Genomic DNA, 18682 nt, shown 5'->3' with positions numbered 1-18682 from the left:
TGGCAGCTTCATAGTTTAAAGGTTATTGGAGAGCGCGTTTATGCCAACAGCGCTTGCATGAGAGTTTCTGCCTAGAGCGCTTGAGTGAGATTTTCGCTACGGAGATCTGTGCAGGCAATCATTGTAGAGAAGTATTTCTACTTTATATAGGCTGTGTATTTATCATATTATTCCTGCTTTTACTATATGTTACTGTTAGGTTTTATGTGTTACTTGGCATGATTTGGTAGGTTATTTTTGGGTCTGCGAACACTCAGAAAGTTTTCCCATATAAATGGTAATTGCTTCTTCACTTTACGACATTTTGGCTTACGAACCGTTTCATAGGAATGCTCTACCTTCGGATGGCGGGGGAAACCTGTATAGGAACTCTATTAGCTATCCACTAGTTCACTGGTAGTATTCCTAATTTTACTGAATCTTTCTAATGCATAGTGACTCTGTTATTTCTTGTCTAGGTTTGATTCATACAATTTATTTTTGTTTTGATGCTTTGATAAGGAAATGACAATCTTGGAGATATTCAGGGAGCAACTTCAATGAAATCACTTAAATCAGTTTGGAATGAATAACTATGTTAAGATTAACTTTATTTGAATTTTGGACCTTTGTAGCCAGTGAGCTTCAGTGAGTCTATAATCATATTTGATGTTATTTTTTAAATGCAGTAAACTTGTGGAATTTTCATAACTGGTAAAAGCTTCCTCAGCCTTCTACTTAAACTCTTAAAAGTTTTGAACCTGATAAAATACCTTACATTGTATGCAGAATACAATAAGTAAATGGTATGGATCTTCTTGAAATTTGGAATTAAGTGATTTTTAATTTGTTATACCCTAGCCCAGGCTATGCATAGCCAACATAAGACAGTAAATTTTATTTCAAGTGTCATACAAGATGAGCGTGAAAAGACATCTTTAGTTGTGTTTTACGCATAAGGAGAGTGCAGTTGAAGACTGATTAGCAGCAACATCCTCTTTGAATATTTGGCAAGTTGTTTTGGTGAGTCTAGTTATTGAAGTTGAGTTATAGGAGTATGTTAGGTTTAATCTTAAGGCTTCACTATTAGAATTACAGTGTAGAACAATTAATTAAAAGAGTAAAATGATAACATGTAGTTGAGCACTTTATTTGAAGGCTTATTCATGGAGTACTAGTGTGTGATGTACAGTTTTTATTTTTTTTTGGAGAAATTCTCATGAAACCATCATGTTTATGCAATGTGCTCTTTCCCTCCCTGCATTACCCGTGGATGCTGGATGGCTGAGAACATGTTGAACGTTGTTAGATCATCCTGCATGACACAAGACAAGTGACTGAAGTTGTATTATTCTGTATAGTTTTTCAGTGCATGTTCTTGAAAGTAGAGAAGAATTTGGAGGTGGGATGGATTGCACTGTTTTATGTGAATCTGCTGGAATTGTGTTTTGTGTCTGGTGCTCCCGATGCGGCCTCTACATTAGTGAGAACTGTTGTAAATTCGGGGACTGCTTTGTCGAAATCCTCTGCTCCATCTTCCGCAAGTGGAACTTCCCAGTGACCAAACATTTTAATTCTAATTCTAATTCCAGTTCCTGTTCTGACGTTTCTATCCACAGCCTCCTCTTGTGCCAAGATGAGGCCACCCTCAGGGTGGAGGACCAACCTTCAACCTGATGGTATGAATATCTATTTCTCCTTCTGATGAACAAATTCCCCTCCCCCCCCATTCCCCACTCTGACCTTTCACTTCTCACCTGCCTATTATTTCCCCCCGAGTCTCCTCCTTCCCTTTCTCCTATTGTCCGCTCCTATCAGATCCTTTCTTCTCCAATCCTTGATCTTTCCCACCCACCTGGCTCAACTATCACCTTCCAACTAGCCTCTTCCCACTCTCCTCACATTTTTATTTGGGTATCGTAACTACCCCTCCCCCTTTTGCTCAGTCCTGAAGAAAGGTCTCGGCTTGAAACGTCAATTATATGCTTTTTTCCATAGATGCTGCCTGGCTTGCTGAGTTCATCCAATGTTGTTTGTTGTTCTGGACTTCTAGCATCTGCAGATTTTTTTTCCATGCTTGAGGATTCTGTTTTGCTAAAATCCTACCAACTTAAAAATCTGTTTTGGAAGGATGGAGGTAAACCGCAATTTGATTATCCAGAAATAACATTTCATTTGTGTTAATGTTTAACTGTTGATTAGCTTGGTTGCAGCAATTTTGTAGATGTAAGAGTGAGACTGAGAATTGAAGGTGAATTTGAATTATTGCACTGATCTCTTAAAGTTAATTTTTTAACTGTAAATATTACCTGGAAAATGAATTGGTGATTTCTGATATTGTTAATGAATTGAATATTGCATAGTACGTGTGTTTGTGTTGCCTCTACAATAAGTGGGGAGTATTAATATTCCATTAGTACTTGCAGCATTGAAAAATTCTTGCCGGATTCAATCAGCTAGCTGAAAGAAGAATGTTTTCAGTCCACGATGTTGTGATGACCAATATAAACCTACTCCAAGATCAATTGATCCCTTCCCTCCTACACAATCCATAACAGTTATTTAAGAACATAAAAAATATGAGCAGGAGTAGACCATCTGGCCCATCAAGCCTGCTCTGCCATTCAATCAGATCATAGCTAATCCAGCATTACCTCCACTTACTTGTCTTTTCCCCATAACCCTTTTGTGCTAGTTTATTTTCATTATCTAGCTTCCCTTTATTGCTCGCTTAGTGGTACTTTGTTGCTTTTTTAATGTTTCCCACTACTCTTGGTGACTCTCTATGCACAGGCTTTTAGTTTGATGCCTTCCTTTATTTCCTTAGTTATCCAAGGCTGGCCCACCCTTGCTGTCCTTGCTTTTAACTGGAATATACTTTTGTCGAGCACTGTGAAAAATCTCTTTGAAAGTCTTCCGCTGTTCCTCAACTGTCCCACCATGTAGTTTTTGTTCCCAGTCTACACTAGTAGACTCATCCAATTGTAGTCTCCATTATTTAGGCATAATACACTGGTTTTGAGCTATTGCACCCTCCATTTGTATGAAAAATTCATTCATACTGTGACCACTCTTTCTAAGTGGAACCCTAACTACAAGATCACTATTTTAACCTATCTCATTGCACAGGACCAGTTCTAAGATAGCATGTTCCCGTGTGGGTTCAGTAACATGCTATTCAAGAAAGCCATCACAGATGCATTCTATGAAGTCCTCCTCAAGATTGCCTCGATCAACTTGATTGACCCAATCTATGTGCAAATTAAAATCCTCCATGATAACTGCTGTTCCATTCTTGCATGCCTCAGATATTTCTGTTTATTGCCTGTGCCACTGTGATGTTATTATTCGGTGGCCACTAGACATCTCCCACCAGTGATTCCCCCCCCCCCGTATTCCTAATCTCTACCCAGATAGATTTAACATTCTGCTCCTTATATCTCTTATCGTTTCTCACTATCACCCTGATCTCATCTTTACCTTCCTGTCTATCCTTCCGTATTACCTGATATCTTTGGATATTTAATTCCTAATCCTCTCCATCCTGCAACAAATCTCTGTAATGGTCATTGAATCATACCTCTTTATACTGATTTGAGCCACAAGTTCACTGACCTTGTTTCGAATACTTTTAAGATCTTGTAATCTTTTACTCTCTTCCACTTGACTTTTCTTCACTCCACTCTTACTTTTCCCTCTTTTATCTTTTGTTTTTTTATCTTTATCCGCAGTTTTCTTTTTTTTACCTTTCTCCATACTTCTCCAATCTGTTGAACCCCCCCCCACCACCACTATTTACAATGGCTTTCTCAATGTCTCTGTTTTATCAGCCTCTACCACCACCAACCCCATCACATCTGTACATTGCAAGTACCCATCACTGCCTGTGATTTTAAAAAAAGATTATCTTTTAAAATTTTACTTGGAGGTACAGCGTGGCAACAAGCCTGCACCATCCAATTACACCCATGTGACCAATTAACCTACTAATTGTATATCAGTGACAAAGTTGAACCTGGATGCTGGTGCTGTGATAGCTTTATGCTAATCACTACATTACTGTGTTGCCCACACTGTACTTTAATGTTCGAAATTCAGTTATAGATTGAAGAATTAGTAAGAAAGAGTTAAGTGTAAGACTTATGTGTAATGTACCTCTGACATCTTTCCTAAACTTTCCTCCACTTACCTTAAATGGTTGCCTCTAGCATTGACCATTGCCACCCTGGGGGTAAACGGTGATGGGTGTCCACTCTATCTATGCCTGTCATCATCTAATACATCTCTCTCATCCCCTTTTTTTTCCTTCAAAGAGAACAGCCTTAGCTCGCTCATCTTTTTCTCAAAGGATATGTCATCAAATTCAGATAGCACCCTGGTAAACCTTCTCTGTATCTTCCCTAAAGCTTCCCCAACCTTCCTACAATAAGAACTGAACACTATATTCTTTAAGTATGGTCTATGAACAGAATCTCTGATACACTGCCGAGTACTGAGATAGAAGAAATTTCTTTTGGGAATTGAATCTTTGGAATTCTCCAGAGGGCTCTGGTTAGGCTTAGTTGTTGAGTTAATTTTAAATGGAGATCAATAGATCCAAGTATTATGTTGGCTCCTCACTACAAGGAATACAAGGGCATTTGTGCAGAAAAAAAATGTGCTGATATAAAAGATCAGCCTTGGTTTTAATGATTGGCAAAGCAGTTGAAAAGGCTGGATGTCGTACTCCTCCTTCTGTTTCCTATGAGAGTTCATACAAATGAGAGAGTCCAGAACTATGAACACAGTTGTAGGAAATAGAGCTGATAATTTAGGACAGAGAAATTAATCCAATTCTCCATGCTTTAGAATTTTGTATAAGTGGGGCATTGTATTAAAGAGCAATATTGTGGTTAAGCTATTGGTCAGACAACCCAGAAGTCCAGGCCAACAATCTGGAGACATTAGTTTGTTGAGTCACTGACTAAAATCAGTAATGGTGTTGTTTGCCTTCAGGATAACCTTTAAAGAAAATTCACCTGGTTCACTTAAATCTTTGATGAAACTAACTGAACCATGTGCACATGTACTGTGGTTAGAATATACATTGATTACTAAATAGTATATACGTAGATAGGACATATACATGAGATCCTGAAGAGAGAATATAGGGAGTTGGGTAAAAAGCAGAACCTCAAAGTAGTAATCTCTCAATTGCTGCCCGTGCCACACACAAGTGAGGGTAAGAATAGGATGATTTGGCAGATGAATGATTGGCTAAGAATTGGTGCAGGGAGCAGGGTTTCAGATTTCTGGATCATTGGGATCTCTTTTGGGAAAGGTATAACCTGTACACAAAATGTGTCACACCTGATCTTGAGGGGGCCAACAATCTTTGAGTCAGGTTTGCTAGAGCTGTTGGGGAGGGTTTAAACCAAGGGTTCCCAACCTGGGCTCCTTTGCTTAATGGTATTGGTCTGTGGCATAACAAAGGTTGGGAATCCCAGGTTTAAACTAATTTGGCAGAGGATGGGAACCAGAGTGATAGGGCTAGGTATGGTACAGTTGGTATGCAAGTAGATGTAGTGTGTAGTGAGACTGAGGAAGGGCAGGCAGATTAGAGGCCAAAATTGCATGGGGTGAAGTGTAACATGGGAGCAAAATCACAAAGGGTGATGAATACAGGACTGAAGATGTTTTATTTGAATATGTACACAATGCAGAATAAGATGGATGATCTTGTAGCGCAGTTAGAGATTTGCAGGTATGATGCCGTGGGCATTACAAACTTGTGGCTAAAAGAAGATCATAGTTGGGATCTTAACATCCAATGACACACATTGAATCCAAAGGACAGGTAGGATGGCAGGATGGGTTGGGGTGGCTCTTTTGGTGAAAAATGAAATCAAATCATTTGAAAGAGGTGACGTCGGAAGATGTAGAATCCTAGTGTGTAGAGTTAAGGAACTGTAAGGATTAAAAAAAACCCTGATGGGAGTTATATACAGGACTCTGGACAGTAGCCAGGATGCGGGATATAAATTACAATAGGAGATGGAAAGGCATTTTTATTAAAAAAGGGCAATGTTACAATAGCCATGTGGGATTTCAGTATTCAGAGAATTGGGTTGGTACTGGATCCTAAGAGATGCAATTCGTAGAATGTCTGCAAAATGGCTTTTTAGAGAAAATTGCTTTACCAGGTTCAGGAAGAGTTATTACCCCTCATCCATTAGGCCCTTGAACCAATGGGGATAACTTCATCCAACTTCACTTTCCCCATCATTGAACTGTTCCCACAACCTATGGACTCACTTTCAAGGACTCTTCATCTCTTGTTCTCGATATTTATTGCCTATTTATTTTTTCTTCTGTATTTGCACAGTGATGTATATCCATCGTGTTGGTGCAGTCTTTCATTGATTCTATTATGTTTTAGTTTGGATTTGCTGAGTATGCCTGCAAGAAAATGAATCTCAGGGTTGTATATAGTGACATATATGTACTTTGATAATAAATTTACATTAATTTTTTTTTGGTTGAGCCTTCTAGAGAAAAGGCAATTCTGGATCGGGTGTTGTGTAATGAACCGGACTTGATTAGGGAGCTTAAGGTAAAGGAATCATGGGGAGGTAGTGATCATAAACTGTAGGGTGAATTCTATCATATTGAGAGGGAGATGTATCAGTGTTACAGTGGAGTAAAAGGAGTTAGAGGCATGAAAGAGGAGCTGGCCAAAATTGATTAGAAAACATAGAAAGCCTACAGCACAATACAGGCCCTTTGGCCCACAATGCTGTGCTGAACATTTAATTACATTAGAAATTACCTAGGGTTACCCATAGCCCTCTATTTTTCTAAGCTCCATGTACCTATTGGAGGAGACACTATCAGGGATGATGGCAGAACATCAATGGCTGAATTTTCTGGGAGCAAATCAGAAGGCATGTGATAGGTGCATTCAAAATGGAGGATGAGGCAACTGTGGTTGACTAGCAAATACAAAGACAGCCTAAAAGAAAAAGAGAAGGATTTAATTATTGCAAAAATTTGTGGGAAGTTGAAGGATTGTGAAGCTGTTCAAAACCAACAGAGGCATCTAAAAGAGAAATGAGGAGAGAAAAGATGAAGAAAAGCTAGCCAATAATATCAAAGAGGATACCAATTTTTTTCAGATATACAAAAAGTAAGAGTTGAGAGTAGATATGCGACCGCTGGAAAATGATGCTTGAAGTAGTAATGGCGGACAAACTGAATAAGTATTTTGCATCAGTTTTCACTCTGGAAGACCCCAGCAGTATGCCAGAAATTCAAGAGTCAGGGGGCAGAAGTGAGTGTTGTTGCTATTACTTAGGAGGTTGTTCTTGGGAAGTTGCAGTCTGAAGATGGATAAGCCATCTGGGGAAAGCTGTTGGGTTCCAGGTGAAAAACCAATAAGGGGAAAGATAAAGGGGTGGGGGAAGGGAGGCAGGGAGGAGATAGGCAGGAAAGGTGAAGAAAGAATAGGGAAAAACAAAATTGGTAGTAGAAGGAGGCGGAACCAAGGAGGGAGGTGGTAGGCAGCTGGGGGAGGGAGCAGAGTGACATAGGGATAGGGGAAGGGAAGGGGAGGGAATTACCGGAAGTTGGAGAATTTTACGTTCATACCAAGGGGCTGGAGACTACCTAGACGGTATACGAGGTTTTGATCCTCCAACCTGAGTTTAGCCTCATCATGGTAGTAGAGGAGGCCATGTATGGACATATCTGAATGGAAGTGGGAAGCAGAGTTGAAGTGGGTGGCTACTGGGAGATACTGTCTGTTTTGGCAGATGGGGTGGAGGTGCTTGACGAAGCGGTCCCCCAATCTGCGTCGGGTTTCACCAATGTAGAGGAGGCCGCACCGGGAGCACCAGATGCAATAGATGACCCCAACAGACTCACAAGTGAAGTGTTGCCTCACTTGGAAGTACTGTTTGGGGCCCTGAGTGGTGGCAAGAGAGGAGGTGTAGGGACAGGTGTAGCACTTGCGCTTACAGGGATAAGTGCCAGGTGGGAGATCCGTGGGGAGGGACGTGTGGACCAGGGAATCGCAGAGGGACCAATCCCTGTGGAAGGCGGAGAGGGTTGGAGAGGGAAAGACGTGCTTAGTGGTGGGGTCCTGTTGAAGGTGGCGGAATTTGCGGAGGATAATGTGTTGGATCCGGAGGCTAGTGGGGTGGTAGGTGAGGACAAGGGGAACTCTGTCTCAGTTGTGGTGGCAGGAGGATGGGGTGAGAGCGGAACTGCGGGAAATGGAGGAGATGCAGGTGAAGGCATCATTGATGACAGCAGAAGGGAAACCACGATCCTTAAAGAAAGAGGACATTTGAGATGTCCTGGAATAGAAAACCTCATCCTCGGAACAGATGTGGTGGAGATGGAGGAACTGGGAATAGGGAATGGCATTTTTGCATGTGGCGGGGTGGGAAGAGGTATAGTTGAGGTAGTTATGAGAGTCAGTGGGCTTGTAGAAGATGTCAGTGGACAGTCTGTCTCCAGAGATCGAGAAAGGGGAGAGAAGTGTCCGAGATAGACCAAGTGAATTTGAGGGCTGGGTGGAAGTTAGAAGTAAAGTTGATGAAATTGACTAGCTCAGATTGGGTGCAGGAAGCAGCACCAATGTAGTCGTCAACATACCGAAGGAAAAGTTGGGGAGTAGTACCAGAATAGGTTTGGAGCACAGACTGTTCCACATAACCAATGAAGAGGCAGGCATAGCTAGGGCCCATGTGAGTTCCCATAGCTACACCCTTGGTCTGAAGAAAGTGGGAAGAGCCAAAAGAGAAGTTATTGAGTGTGAGAACCAGTTCCGCCAACCGGAGGAGGGTAGTGGTGGTGGGGAACTGGTGAGGTCTATTATCCAGAAAGTAGTGGAGGGCTTTGAGGCCTTCTTCATGGGGAATGGAGGTGTATAGGGATTGGACATCCATAGTGAAAATGAAGCGGTTGGGACCGGGGAACTGGAAGTTATTGAAGAGGTGGAGAGCATGGGATGTATCCTGGATGTAGGTGGGGAGAGACTGAACTATGGGTGACAAAATGGAGTCCAGGTAGGCAGATACAAGTTCGGTGGGACAGGAGCAGGCAGAAACTATGGGTCTGCTGGGACAGTCAGGCTTGTGGATCTTGGGGAGGAGGTAAAACCGAGTGGTACGGGGTGTGGGAATTATGAGTTTAGTGGCTGAGGATGGAAGGTCTCCGGAGTTGATGAGGGCGGTGATGGTACGGGAGACAATGGTTTGTTTTTTGGTGGGGTCCTGTTCCAGGGGTAAGTAAGAGGAGGTGTCAGAGAGCTGCCGTTTGGCCTCAGTGAGGTAGAGGTCCGTCCGCCAGACTACTAAATGAGGATAGGTGGAAGGACAGGTAGTGTTGAGGAAGCGGGGATTCTCCAGGTGGACAAAGAAGTGGCAGATGAAATATGGTGTAGGGAAGCATATGGTCATGCACTTTGGAAGAAGGAATAAAGGCATAGACTTTTGTAAATGAGGAGAAAATTTGGAAATCAGAGTTGCAAAGGGATGTGGGAGTCCTTGTGCAGGATTCCCCACAAGTTTGGCTTGCAGGTTGAGTCAGTGGTAAGGAAGGCAAATGCGATGTTAGGATTAATTTTGAGAGGCCTAGAATATAAAAGCGAGCATTGGTCAGACTGCAATTGGAGGATTGTGAGCAGATTGGGAGCATCTAAGGTGAGATGTGCTGGCATTGAAGAGGGCCACACAGGGGTTCATAAGAGTGATTTGAGGAATGAAAGGATTAACATCTGGGGAGCATTTGGTTCTGGCCAGGTACTTGCTGGAGTTTTCCCTGCTTCACCTTGGAGAAAGTTGGGGTGGGGGGTGTGCACGGAAATCTTGTTGAAACATTTCAAATATTCAAAGGCCTAGATAAAGTGGACATAGAGATGATGTTTCCTGTGGTGGGAAAGTCTAAGACCAGAGGGCACTGCCTCAGATTAGAAGGATGTCCCTTTAGAACAGAGTTGAAGAGGAATTTCTGTAGCCAGAGGGTGGTGCATATGTGGAATTCATCATCACATATAGCTGTGGTGGCTGAGTCATTGGATATACTTAAAATGATTTGTAAGGGCATCAGAGTTTCAGGGAGAAGGCAATAGAATGGGGTTGCGAGAGAGAATAAATCAGCCATGATGAAATGCCAGAGTAGATGTGATGGGCTGAATAGCCTCCTTCTGCTTCTTTATCTAACAGTCTTATGGTATTATAGTTACCAAGGGAAGTTGAAAGCTATGCCCAAACCCTACCTAACAGCACCCAGAAGCTGTGGGGGTGGGGGTGGGGGGGGGGGGAAAGAACCCTCATCAAAAAGGCTGCAGAGGTTCACAATGACTGCTTGCTGCCATCTCCTGAAAAACAATTGAGGTGGGGGTTTGCAGCACTGCTCACTTCCTACAAATGAATATTTAAAAACAATTTCCCAGTGTAATCATTAGTAAACTACTGTATATTTAAAAACTCAGATAATTTGTGTTTATCTCTGAACCTGAACCATTGCAAATTTGGGACAATGTACAGATATCTTCTAATGTATGAGTCAATTCCCTATTTGTTTCCATACAAATGTTAATGACTTGGTACCTGTCAGTTTTATCTCTAAAATTACTAATCCCTGAGGCAACATAATTTTCTCTCACCACTACCACCACTCTCCTACTTCACATGTTCTTGCACCAGCTGACCGCCTCCACATACTGTAACTGCTACACACAGTCCTTGCTAGTGCTTCAACCTATGACTGAATTTCAGATATTAAAAAACTGAATTCTGTTTCCTTTCTGGACCATAGTTTTAAATGTTTTCAGTCTTATTGTGATTCTGTTAGTTATTTCCTAGAGTTGTTGAAGAACTTTTTTAAATCTCTATTTCAACAATGTATATTTTTTTCTATGCAACACACACAAAATGCTGGAGGAATTCAGCAGGCCAAGCAGCATCTATGGAAAAGAGTACAGTTGATGTTTTGAGCTGAAGCCCTTCATCAGAACTGGAGGAAAAATAGATGAGGAGTCAGAGTTAGAAGGCGGTTGGAGGGAAGGGAGAAACACAAGGTGATGTGTGAAATGAGGGATGGGGTGAAGTAAAGAGCTGGGAAGTTGATTGGTGAAAGATACAGGCTGGAGAAGGGGGAATCTGACAGGAGAGGACAGCAGGCCATGAAAGAAAAGGGGGATGAGCACCTGAGGGAGGTGATGGGCAGGTAAGGAGATAAGGTGAGAGAGGGAAATGGGAATGGTTGGGGGCGGTGGTACTGGAAGTTGGGGAGCATGCCTTATGAAAATAGGTTGAGTGAACTCAGCCTTTTTTCCTTGGAGCAACGGAGAATGAGAGGTGACCTGATATAGGTGTATAAGATGATGAGAGCCATTGATTGTGTGGATAGTCAGAGGCTTTTTCCCAGGGCTGAAATAGCTAGTACGAGAGGGCACTGTTTTAAGGTGCTTGGAAGTAGGTACAGAGGAGATATCGGGGTAAGTTTTTTTTTTACACAGAGAGTGGTGAGTGCGTGGAATGGGCTGCCGGTGATGGTGGTGGAGGTGGATACGACAGGGTTTTTTTAAAAGACCCCTGGACAGGTATATGGAGCTCAGAAAAATTGAGGGCCATGGGTAACCCTAGGTAATTTCTCGGGTAAGGGCATGTTTGGCACAGCTTTGTGGGCCAAAGGGCCTGTATTGTGCTGTAGGTTTTCTGTGTTTCTAACCTGAGTGTGGCTTCTTCGTGACAATAGAGGAGGCTATGTATTGACATATCTGAATGGAAAGTGGAGCTAAAATGGGTGGCCACTGGGAGGTCCTGCTTCTTCAGGCGGATGAAGTGTAGGTGCTCACTGAAGCAATCTCCCAATCTACGTCAGGTCTCACCAATATACAGGAGGCTGCACCTGGAGCACTGGATAGAACAGATGACCCCAACAGACTCTCAGGTGAAGTGTCACCTCACCCGGAAGCACCTTTTGGGGCCCTGAATGGTAGTGAGGGAGGAGGTGTAGGGGCAGATGTAGTAGTTGATCTGCTTTCAAGAATAAGTGCTAGGATGGAGATCAGTGGGGAGGGATGAATGGACAAGGGAGTCGTGTAGGGGGCGATTCCTGCAGAAAGTGGGGGTGGGAGTGAAGATGTGTTTGTGGTGGAGATGGCAAAAGTTACAGAGAATTGTGTGCTGGACATAGAGGCTGGTGGGTTGGTAGGTGAGGACAACAGGAACCTTATCCCTGGTGAGAGGATGGGGTGAGGGCAGACACACGTGAAATGAAGAGATGTAGCTGAGTGGAGCGTTAATGGAGTAAGGGAAAACCCTTTCTTTGAAGGAAGAGGAGGTCTCCTTTGTTCTGGAATGAAATACCTCATCCTAAGAGCAGATGCGGCAGAGATGGAGGAATGGAGAGAAGAGGATGGTGTTTTTGCAAGTAACAGGGTGGGAAGAGATGCAGTCCATGTAGCTGTGAGAGTCCATGGGTTTATAATAGACATCAGTGGGTAGGTTGTCTTCAGAGATAGAGATTTTGAAATTGAGAAAGAGGAAGGAGGTGTCAGAAATGACCAAGTAAATTGGAGGACAGGGTGGAAGTTGGAGGCAAAGTTAATGAAGTCGATGAGCTCCGCATGAGTGCAGGAAGCAGCACCAATGCAGTCATCAATGTAGCGTAGGAAAAGTTGGGGAGTGACACCGGTGTAGGCTTGGAACATAGACTATTCCACATAGCCGACAAAAAGGCAGGCATAGCTGTGATCCATGCAAGTACCCATGGCTGCACCTTTTGTTTGAAGGAAGTGGGGGGAGCCAAAGGAGAAGTTGAGAGTGAGGACAAGTTTCGCCAGAGGGATGAGAGTTATGGAGGGGAACTGGTGTCCAGTAATAGATTTTTTTTTATTACTCTTTGTATCTTGGTCCCTAAAGCATTAACCAAATAGTTAATCTTCTAAGCTGCCCACGCTGCATTACAGTGCTCTCCAACAATAACATTCCATGGTGAGATCCTGGGAAATATTGGCCATTTCCTATACCTTGGTTTTTCCTCTTACCAAAGAGGCAGACATCAGTGATAAAAGTACCACTGCAACACACACCAAGGTTGCTGGTGAACGCAGCAGGCCAGGCAGCATCTCTAGGAAGAGGTACAGTCGACGTTTCAGGCCGAGACCCTTCGTCAGGACTAACGTCGACTGTACTTCTTCCTAGAGATGCTGCCTGGCCTGCTGCGTCCACCAGCAACTTTGATGCGTGTTGCTTGAATTTCCAACATCTGCAGAATTCCTCCTGTTTGCGTTTTTAAAGTACCACTGCCTTTGATACAGCAATGTAGCCGTTGGTCAGTTAATGAAAAGGGTAGTTCAGGACCAGAACGTCAGATCTGGCACAGAACTTCCAATCCACCTGGGTTATATTAGTTCTTGTACTCCTGCATGCTTTTTAAGATGTGGGTTATCTAGTGCAAGCATTTGAAAGCACTTCGAAATATACTTCCAATTATTATCCACTAACTACTAACAGGGCAAGTGAACCATTGCCCTTAATCAGGCCAACATCTCCAGAACTGAGGCCCTACTTACATACATCAACACAGAGCAGACTGGGCTGTTCACATGTATGACACCAAATACCAAAACAAATGGCTCTGTTTCAACCTTGATTATGAAACAAATGCTCTGTTTCAACCTTGATTATGAGAAGAACTGATCGTGCTGATAAAAGTAAAGACTCAAAAATGTGCTCAATGGTATCAATGTGGAACTCCTTAACTTGTCATTCTTGCATAATGGTTTTAAAACTTTGTGTTAATGTTGGACTTCCAACAGCAGAACATGAATTTTACTGGGGAGTCTGTTTGCCAGGTCAGACCAGTGAAGGTAAAAGATCAATTGTTTACATTAGTCACATTAATTTGATAAATGTTTTAATTAAATTTATATTCTTAGAGGCTTTGTCTCTGGAAGTCAAAGGCATTGAAAGGGTGTTTAACTGCATGTTTAACTGAAGTGCATGATATAACTTGTTTTTTTTTCAGCTATTTGTACACTTTGAGTCTCCCATGAGATGTATATCCTGGTACAGAGCCTCGCCATTTAGTGTTGCAAAGTATGCTTATGCTTAAAAGGGTGGTCAGTGACAAATGTGGAGGTCTTTGCACTGGCACCAATTTTTGGCCTCAAAGTGATCCATACACCATCATTGGCACATACATTTTGTGGTTTAACACTTATCAAATTGAGATGGTCACCTTCCCTTCTGCTCTCTCCTCTCATCCTCTGTTGCTCCCCACCAATTCTTAAAAGTTGTTTCTAAAAATTTTCTTTCTTGCCATAGCATGAAATATGAAATCTATTTCCCTCTTCGTGGATGTTCCCTGACTTGCTGAATACTTGCAGCATTTTCTGCTTTTCAGTCTTGTACGTTAATGCGTGGTGATAGACCATGCTTTAGTATTGTTTATATATAAAATGATACAAATATAGATCTTTTGTCCATCTAATAGTTATATAATTAAATCTTTTCCTATAGTTATGATGTGCATTTGTACCATATTAATGGTTTGGAAAATGAGTTATACCTTCAATAACTACCAGTTTCTGATCCAGTTCCTACTGGGCTTCTTTTGCATGTTTTAGATTGAGTTTGAATTTGAACTCTTTCCCACATTAGAGGTTAACTGTTCTGTTCTCTTGATGCTGTGCTTGCTTTGCAATTGTGACAATTAATTTCTCTTGTGTGTCCTATATTTTTGTTTATAAATCTTACCAAGTTTCAACTTGGTTGTAAACTTGCCTCCTTCAAGAAAAAACCTTTGTTAAAATTACGGCCTTCTGGTCACTTACCATTCAATTGCAAGGTAGAGCAATGATTTAATTCTTATAACTAGATGTTGAATATTGTTATTTAAAATAAATCATAATCTTCTAAACATGAAGTTCAAAACCAATGCAATTTTAATGATGTAGTCATTTGAATTTGTAGAATGAGGTTTGTTTGTCAGCTGCATTCCTTTGTCTAGTTGAACCATGAAAATGGTATAGCTGAAATAAAATTATAATAAATAGAACTGTAAATTTATGGCTTGTAATAAATTGGAAACATTTTTTGTGCAAGTTGAAATTCACAATTTTATATACTTAGCACTTGGTGTCTAAAAATGAGAGCTGAATGGCTTTGGTGTTAAAAGGGAGTCGTTATAGAATTTTATGTGAAGTGCAATACTGATAGCTCTGTTTAACTTTGCACAAACTGCAACCGTATTTGCTGCTGTGCCAGCACTGTGCTTGAGGGTCAACCTTTTATAGCATTGTGCTCTCTCCACACAGAGGCAAGCAGAAATTAAAACTTCGATTATGGCGGAGCAGACTCAATGGGCCGAATGGCCTAATGGTCTTATGGTCTAATTATGAAATAATTAGCTCGGTATGAGAGAGCCACCCAGACAATGTGTAGTGGCAATCTACAACTGTTGGGCGGACTGGATGACCGACAGGACTGTTTAGCACAGAGATGCTCGCTTCACGGTTGCATCCTGACTGACACGATGAAAACAGGCTATTGCTAGTGATTGACAGTGGCCGTTCCATGTTACCTATGGTTTCCCTCTTCCATCACCTGCTGGATGTGATGGAAACTGCTATTTCCTTTATCTGCACACCTCTGTGATCCCATAGAATGCTTAATGGCAGAGAGCTTAATGGTGGCAGTAGATTGCCTCAGTTTATTCACTTCTTGCATGGCTTTATGTGAAGACTTGTGTTTTATTGCTGCATGAGTGCCAGTGAAGAATAGACTGGTGAGTTTGTTAAAATAAGTTTGTATATCTAAACAAAAACTTATTTGGAATCTGGACCTGCACTCATGGTCTAATAAATGGGAAATTCACATACCACTGTTAATCCTCTTCTCCATTGATATATTTGAATAGTGCAATGGCTGCCATTTGGTAAGGTTCCACTGCTTTCTCCGTCAGCTAGAAAAAGATATACCAAAGCAATTTGTTAAGTCTCTTTCAGAACCAAATAAGTCCACAAGCTATACCTGGGACCATCATCCCTGGTTTTCTGCTGTGCTAAGGGTTTCAAGTAAATTTATTATCAAAGTATATATATAATCACCATATACTACCTGGAGATTTTTTTCCTTACAGGCACTTACAGAGAAATAGAAATCCAGCAGAATTTTAGAAATATACATATGCCTGGAAAGGTGTCAGAACAATGACCAGCCTCTGTAATCACCAGTCTCCATCCTACCTAAGTCGGGAGGAATGTGTAGAGTTTGCAGAAGGACTGAACAGCTTTTACTGCAGGTTTGATCAGTACAAATTCACACTGGGTGTGAAGGAGTTGACCACCATTCTTTTATCAGGTGCACTAAGCAGCAGCAATATAGAGTTTCATCCAAGGGAAGTGGAGGGAGTGCTTGAGAACAATCCGTAGTAAGGCACCAGATCCAGAAATCATCAGAGGTTTTCTATCATCTCTCCGACTGCTCTCCGTCTGAACATTCCATACCAACCATTTGGAAAACTGCCATCATATGCCTAATTCTCAAGAACAGCAATCTCACCTGCAATAAGACTACTGTCCTGTAGTTCTAATATCACTGGTAATGAAGTCCCTTACCTACAGATTTCTTTTTAGCAGCACTCAGTGGACTAGGGCCTCAGGCTGTGGCATCGCTTGCTTTTTCAGCCACTGGAGGTGAGGTGTCCAAGCCATCATGCTCTACCAGGGGTGGCATAGCACATTTGTGGCGACTGAAGATTTAAAATGGACTGAGGGCACTGGTCTATATACATGAGACAACCTTGGTTTCCTTGGCTGAGGAAGTCTATTGAAGACTACCTCCAGCCCTGCCAAACTCATGAGATCGAGGCGCAGACCCCAAGCCCCTGTTTGAGCATGCTGTATCATTTGCTACCCTGTTACAAATTAATGCCACGAAATAACAAACAGTACTCTGCATACGATTAAAGGAATTATATCTATGAATCTTAACAGAATGGTTAGTAAAGAATAACAAAGAGAAAAGGCCCGTTCTAATTAAACAGTCACGTGCACAAATTGGAGCTTATCTTGAACTTCTCTGTCACTTGCACGCTGGGCCCTCGGTCAACGTGAAAGTACACACTACCTTCCGAGCGTCGCTCGCAATCCATCTCGAACAAACGGATCTCCCACCGGATCGTATGTTAAGACCGGTTCTCCCCAGTGTCTTCTCTCTTCATCAACCTCTTGAGCAAAAGCCCCTAGCCCAACCTTATGTCCTTCACCAAGAAAGCCTTCTGCTAATTGGCTGGCACACATTCAACATCATCCTTTATCTTCAACAATAACCCAAACAATTTGAAAGCAGAACTGCAGCTCTTAAAGTTGCTAAATGAAATACCTACAGCATAACATTAAAGATGTGAGCCAGGGCATTACATACATATATTCTGTGTGGTTGTGTTTTTATTAATATTCTGTGTGCTTGTATATGCGAGGTGTGGGCCTTAAAGCCACAGTGTCACCTAGTGGGCGCTGGGGGCCCGTTGACAAATGTTATCAGTGTGCTGGGGGGAGGTGGCATGTGTGTGTTCATTCTGCGTTTGTATTTTTACAAATGTATTCTATATGGGTGCGTTTACTTGTATGCATCAAGCTGTGATGTCGCCGGGGGGGTGGGGGTGGGGGGTTGCTGTGGGTAGGGGAGGAGAACTGGGCCTCAACTCTTATTACATGAATGTGTTCTTGTGTGTGCTTACCATGTGTTACTGGTAATGTTCTTTCACTTTGACCCTGTAGTAATGCTGTCTCATTTGGCTGTATTCATCAGTATTCAGACAGTTAAATGACAATTAAATTGAATGAAAGAGTAGGAGGATAACTAGGAGAGTGTAAGACCACTCAAGGGTAATGGTGGGGGGCATCCCCTTGGATGTGGAGAATGTGGGTGAAGCCCTTAATGAATAATTAACATCAGTATTTACCAAGGGGAAGGACAAGGAGGATGGGGAGATCAGTGGTGAGTGTATTGATATGCTAGGGCACTTTGAGGTAAAGGAAGAAATAGAGTTGGTCTCATTAAGAACCCATTTTTTTAAAAAAGACCATTGAGCACCTAATGTGCAGAGGAAAACAATTGCAAGCAAATTGCGTTCTGAACGGAAACCCAGAGTCCCATAGTTCACTGCAGAGCGGAGTTGTTGAGCACCCTGAGCTTTTCAATCTGGCCCAGTGCCTGAATCTCTATCCAAACATCGGATTCACTCGCCTCAGTACACTCTGGTGCTTGGATGCTGCTGCTGTCTTGATTTGGTCTGTAAGCAACTTCTCAGTTCAGTACTGTGCTTAAAATGATCGACCATTGAGTTGTCTTTGCTCTCTGTGATGGGCCTGTTGCCGTGCCTTGCCTTGGTTCTGCCGCATCAAATAGTCTCCAAGTCCAAAGAGTAGTTGCAGACTACTCTTGAGATGATCCTTTGCAATTGACAAAATATTTAGTTGTTTTCCTTGTTTCGTTAGCCACCAGTCAGATGTTGCTGAAGTTCACCAGTAGCATCTTAAACCAATGTGCAGAGATTTAAAAAAAAGTCATGTAAATAATAACCACAAGCAAATAGAATTCTGACCTAGAGTCCAGAAAGAGCATCTGAGACCCATAGTTCAGTGCACAGCTGAGTAAATGTAACAGACCAGCGAGCTGAACCGACCTGTTCCTCGCCTTGG

The 18682-nt window shown here is 42.2% G+C and overlaps 1 protein-coding gene across 4 annotated transcripts in view; it reads left to right on the top strand.

The window, feature by feature from the left end:
- Positions 1–18682, top strand: part of LOC134344972 (ribosomal protein S6 kinase alpha-5) — a 338866-nt gene that overhangs the window by 18563 nt on the left and 301621 nt on the right. Inside the window, exon 2 of one of the 4 annotated variants that reach the window (XM_063045107.1) lies at positions 1978–2116. The exons of the other annotated variants lie outside the window; for them this stretch is intronic. Within the exon in view, the coding sequence (XP_062901177.1) occupies positions 1978–2116 (139 nt within the window). The remainder of the gene's footprint in view (positions 1–1977; positions 2117–18682) is intronic. 4 annotated transcript variants of the gene reach the window in all.

Source organism: Mobula hypostoma, chromosome 1, assembly GCF_963921235.1.
Source record: "Mobula hypostoma chromosome 1, sMobHyp1.1, whole genome shotgun sequence".
In the NCBI taxonomy this organism is placed as follows: domain Eukaryota; kingdom Metazoa; phylum Chordata; class Chondrichthyes; order Myliobatiformes; family Myliobatidae; genus Mobula; species Mobula hypostoma.
The sequence above is the reverse complement of the archived record's forward strand: the minus strand, read 5'-3'. Positions and strand labels throughout refer to the sequence as shown.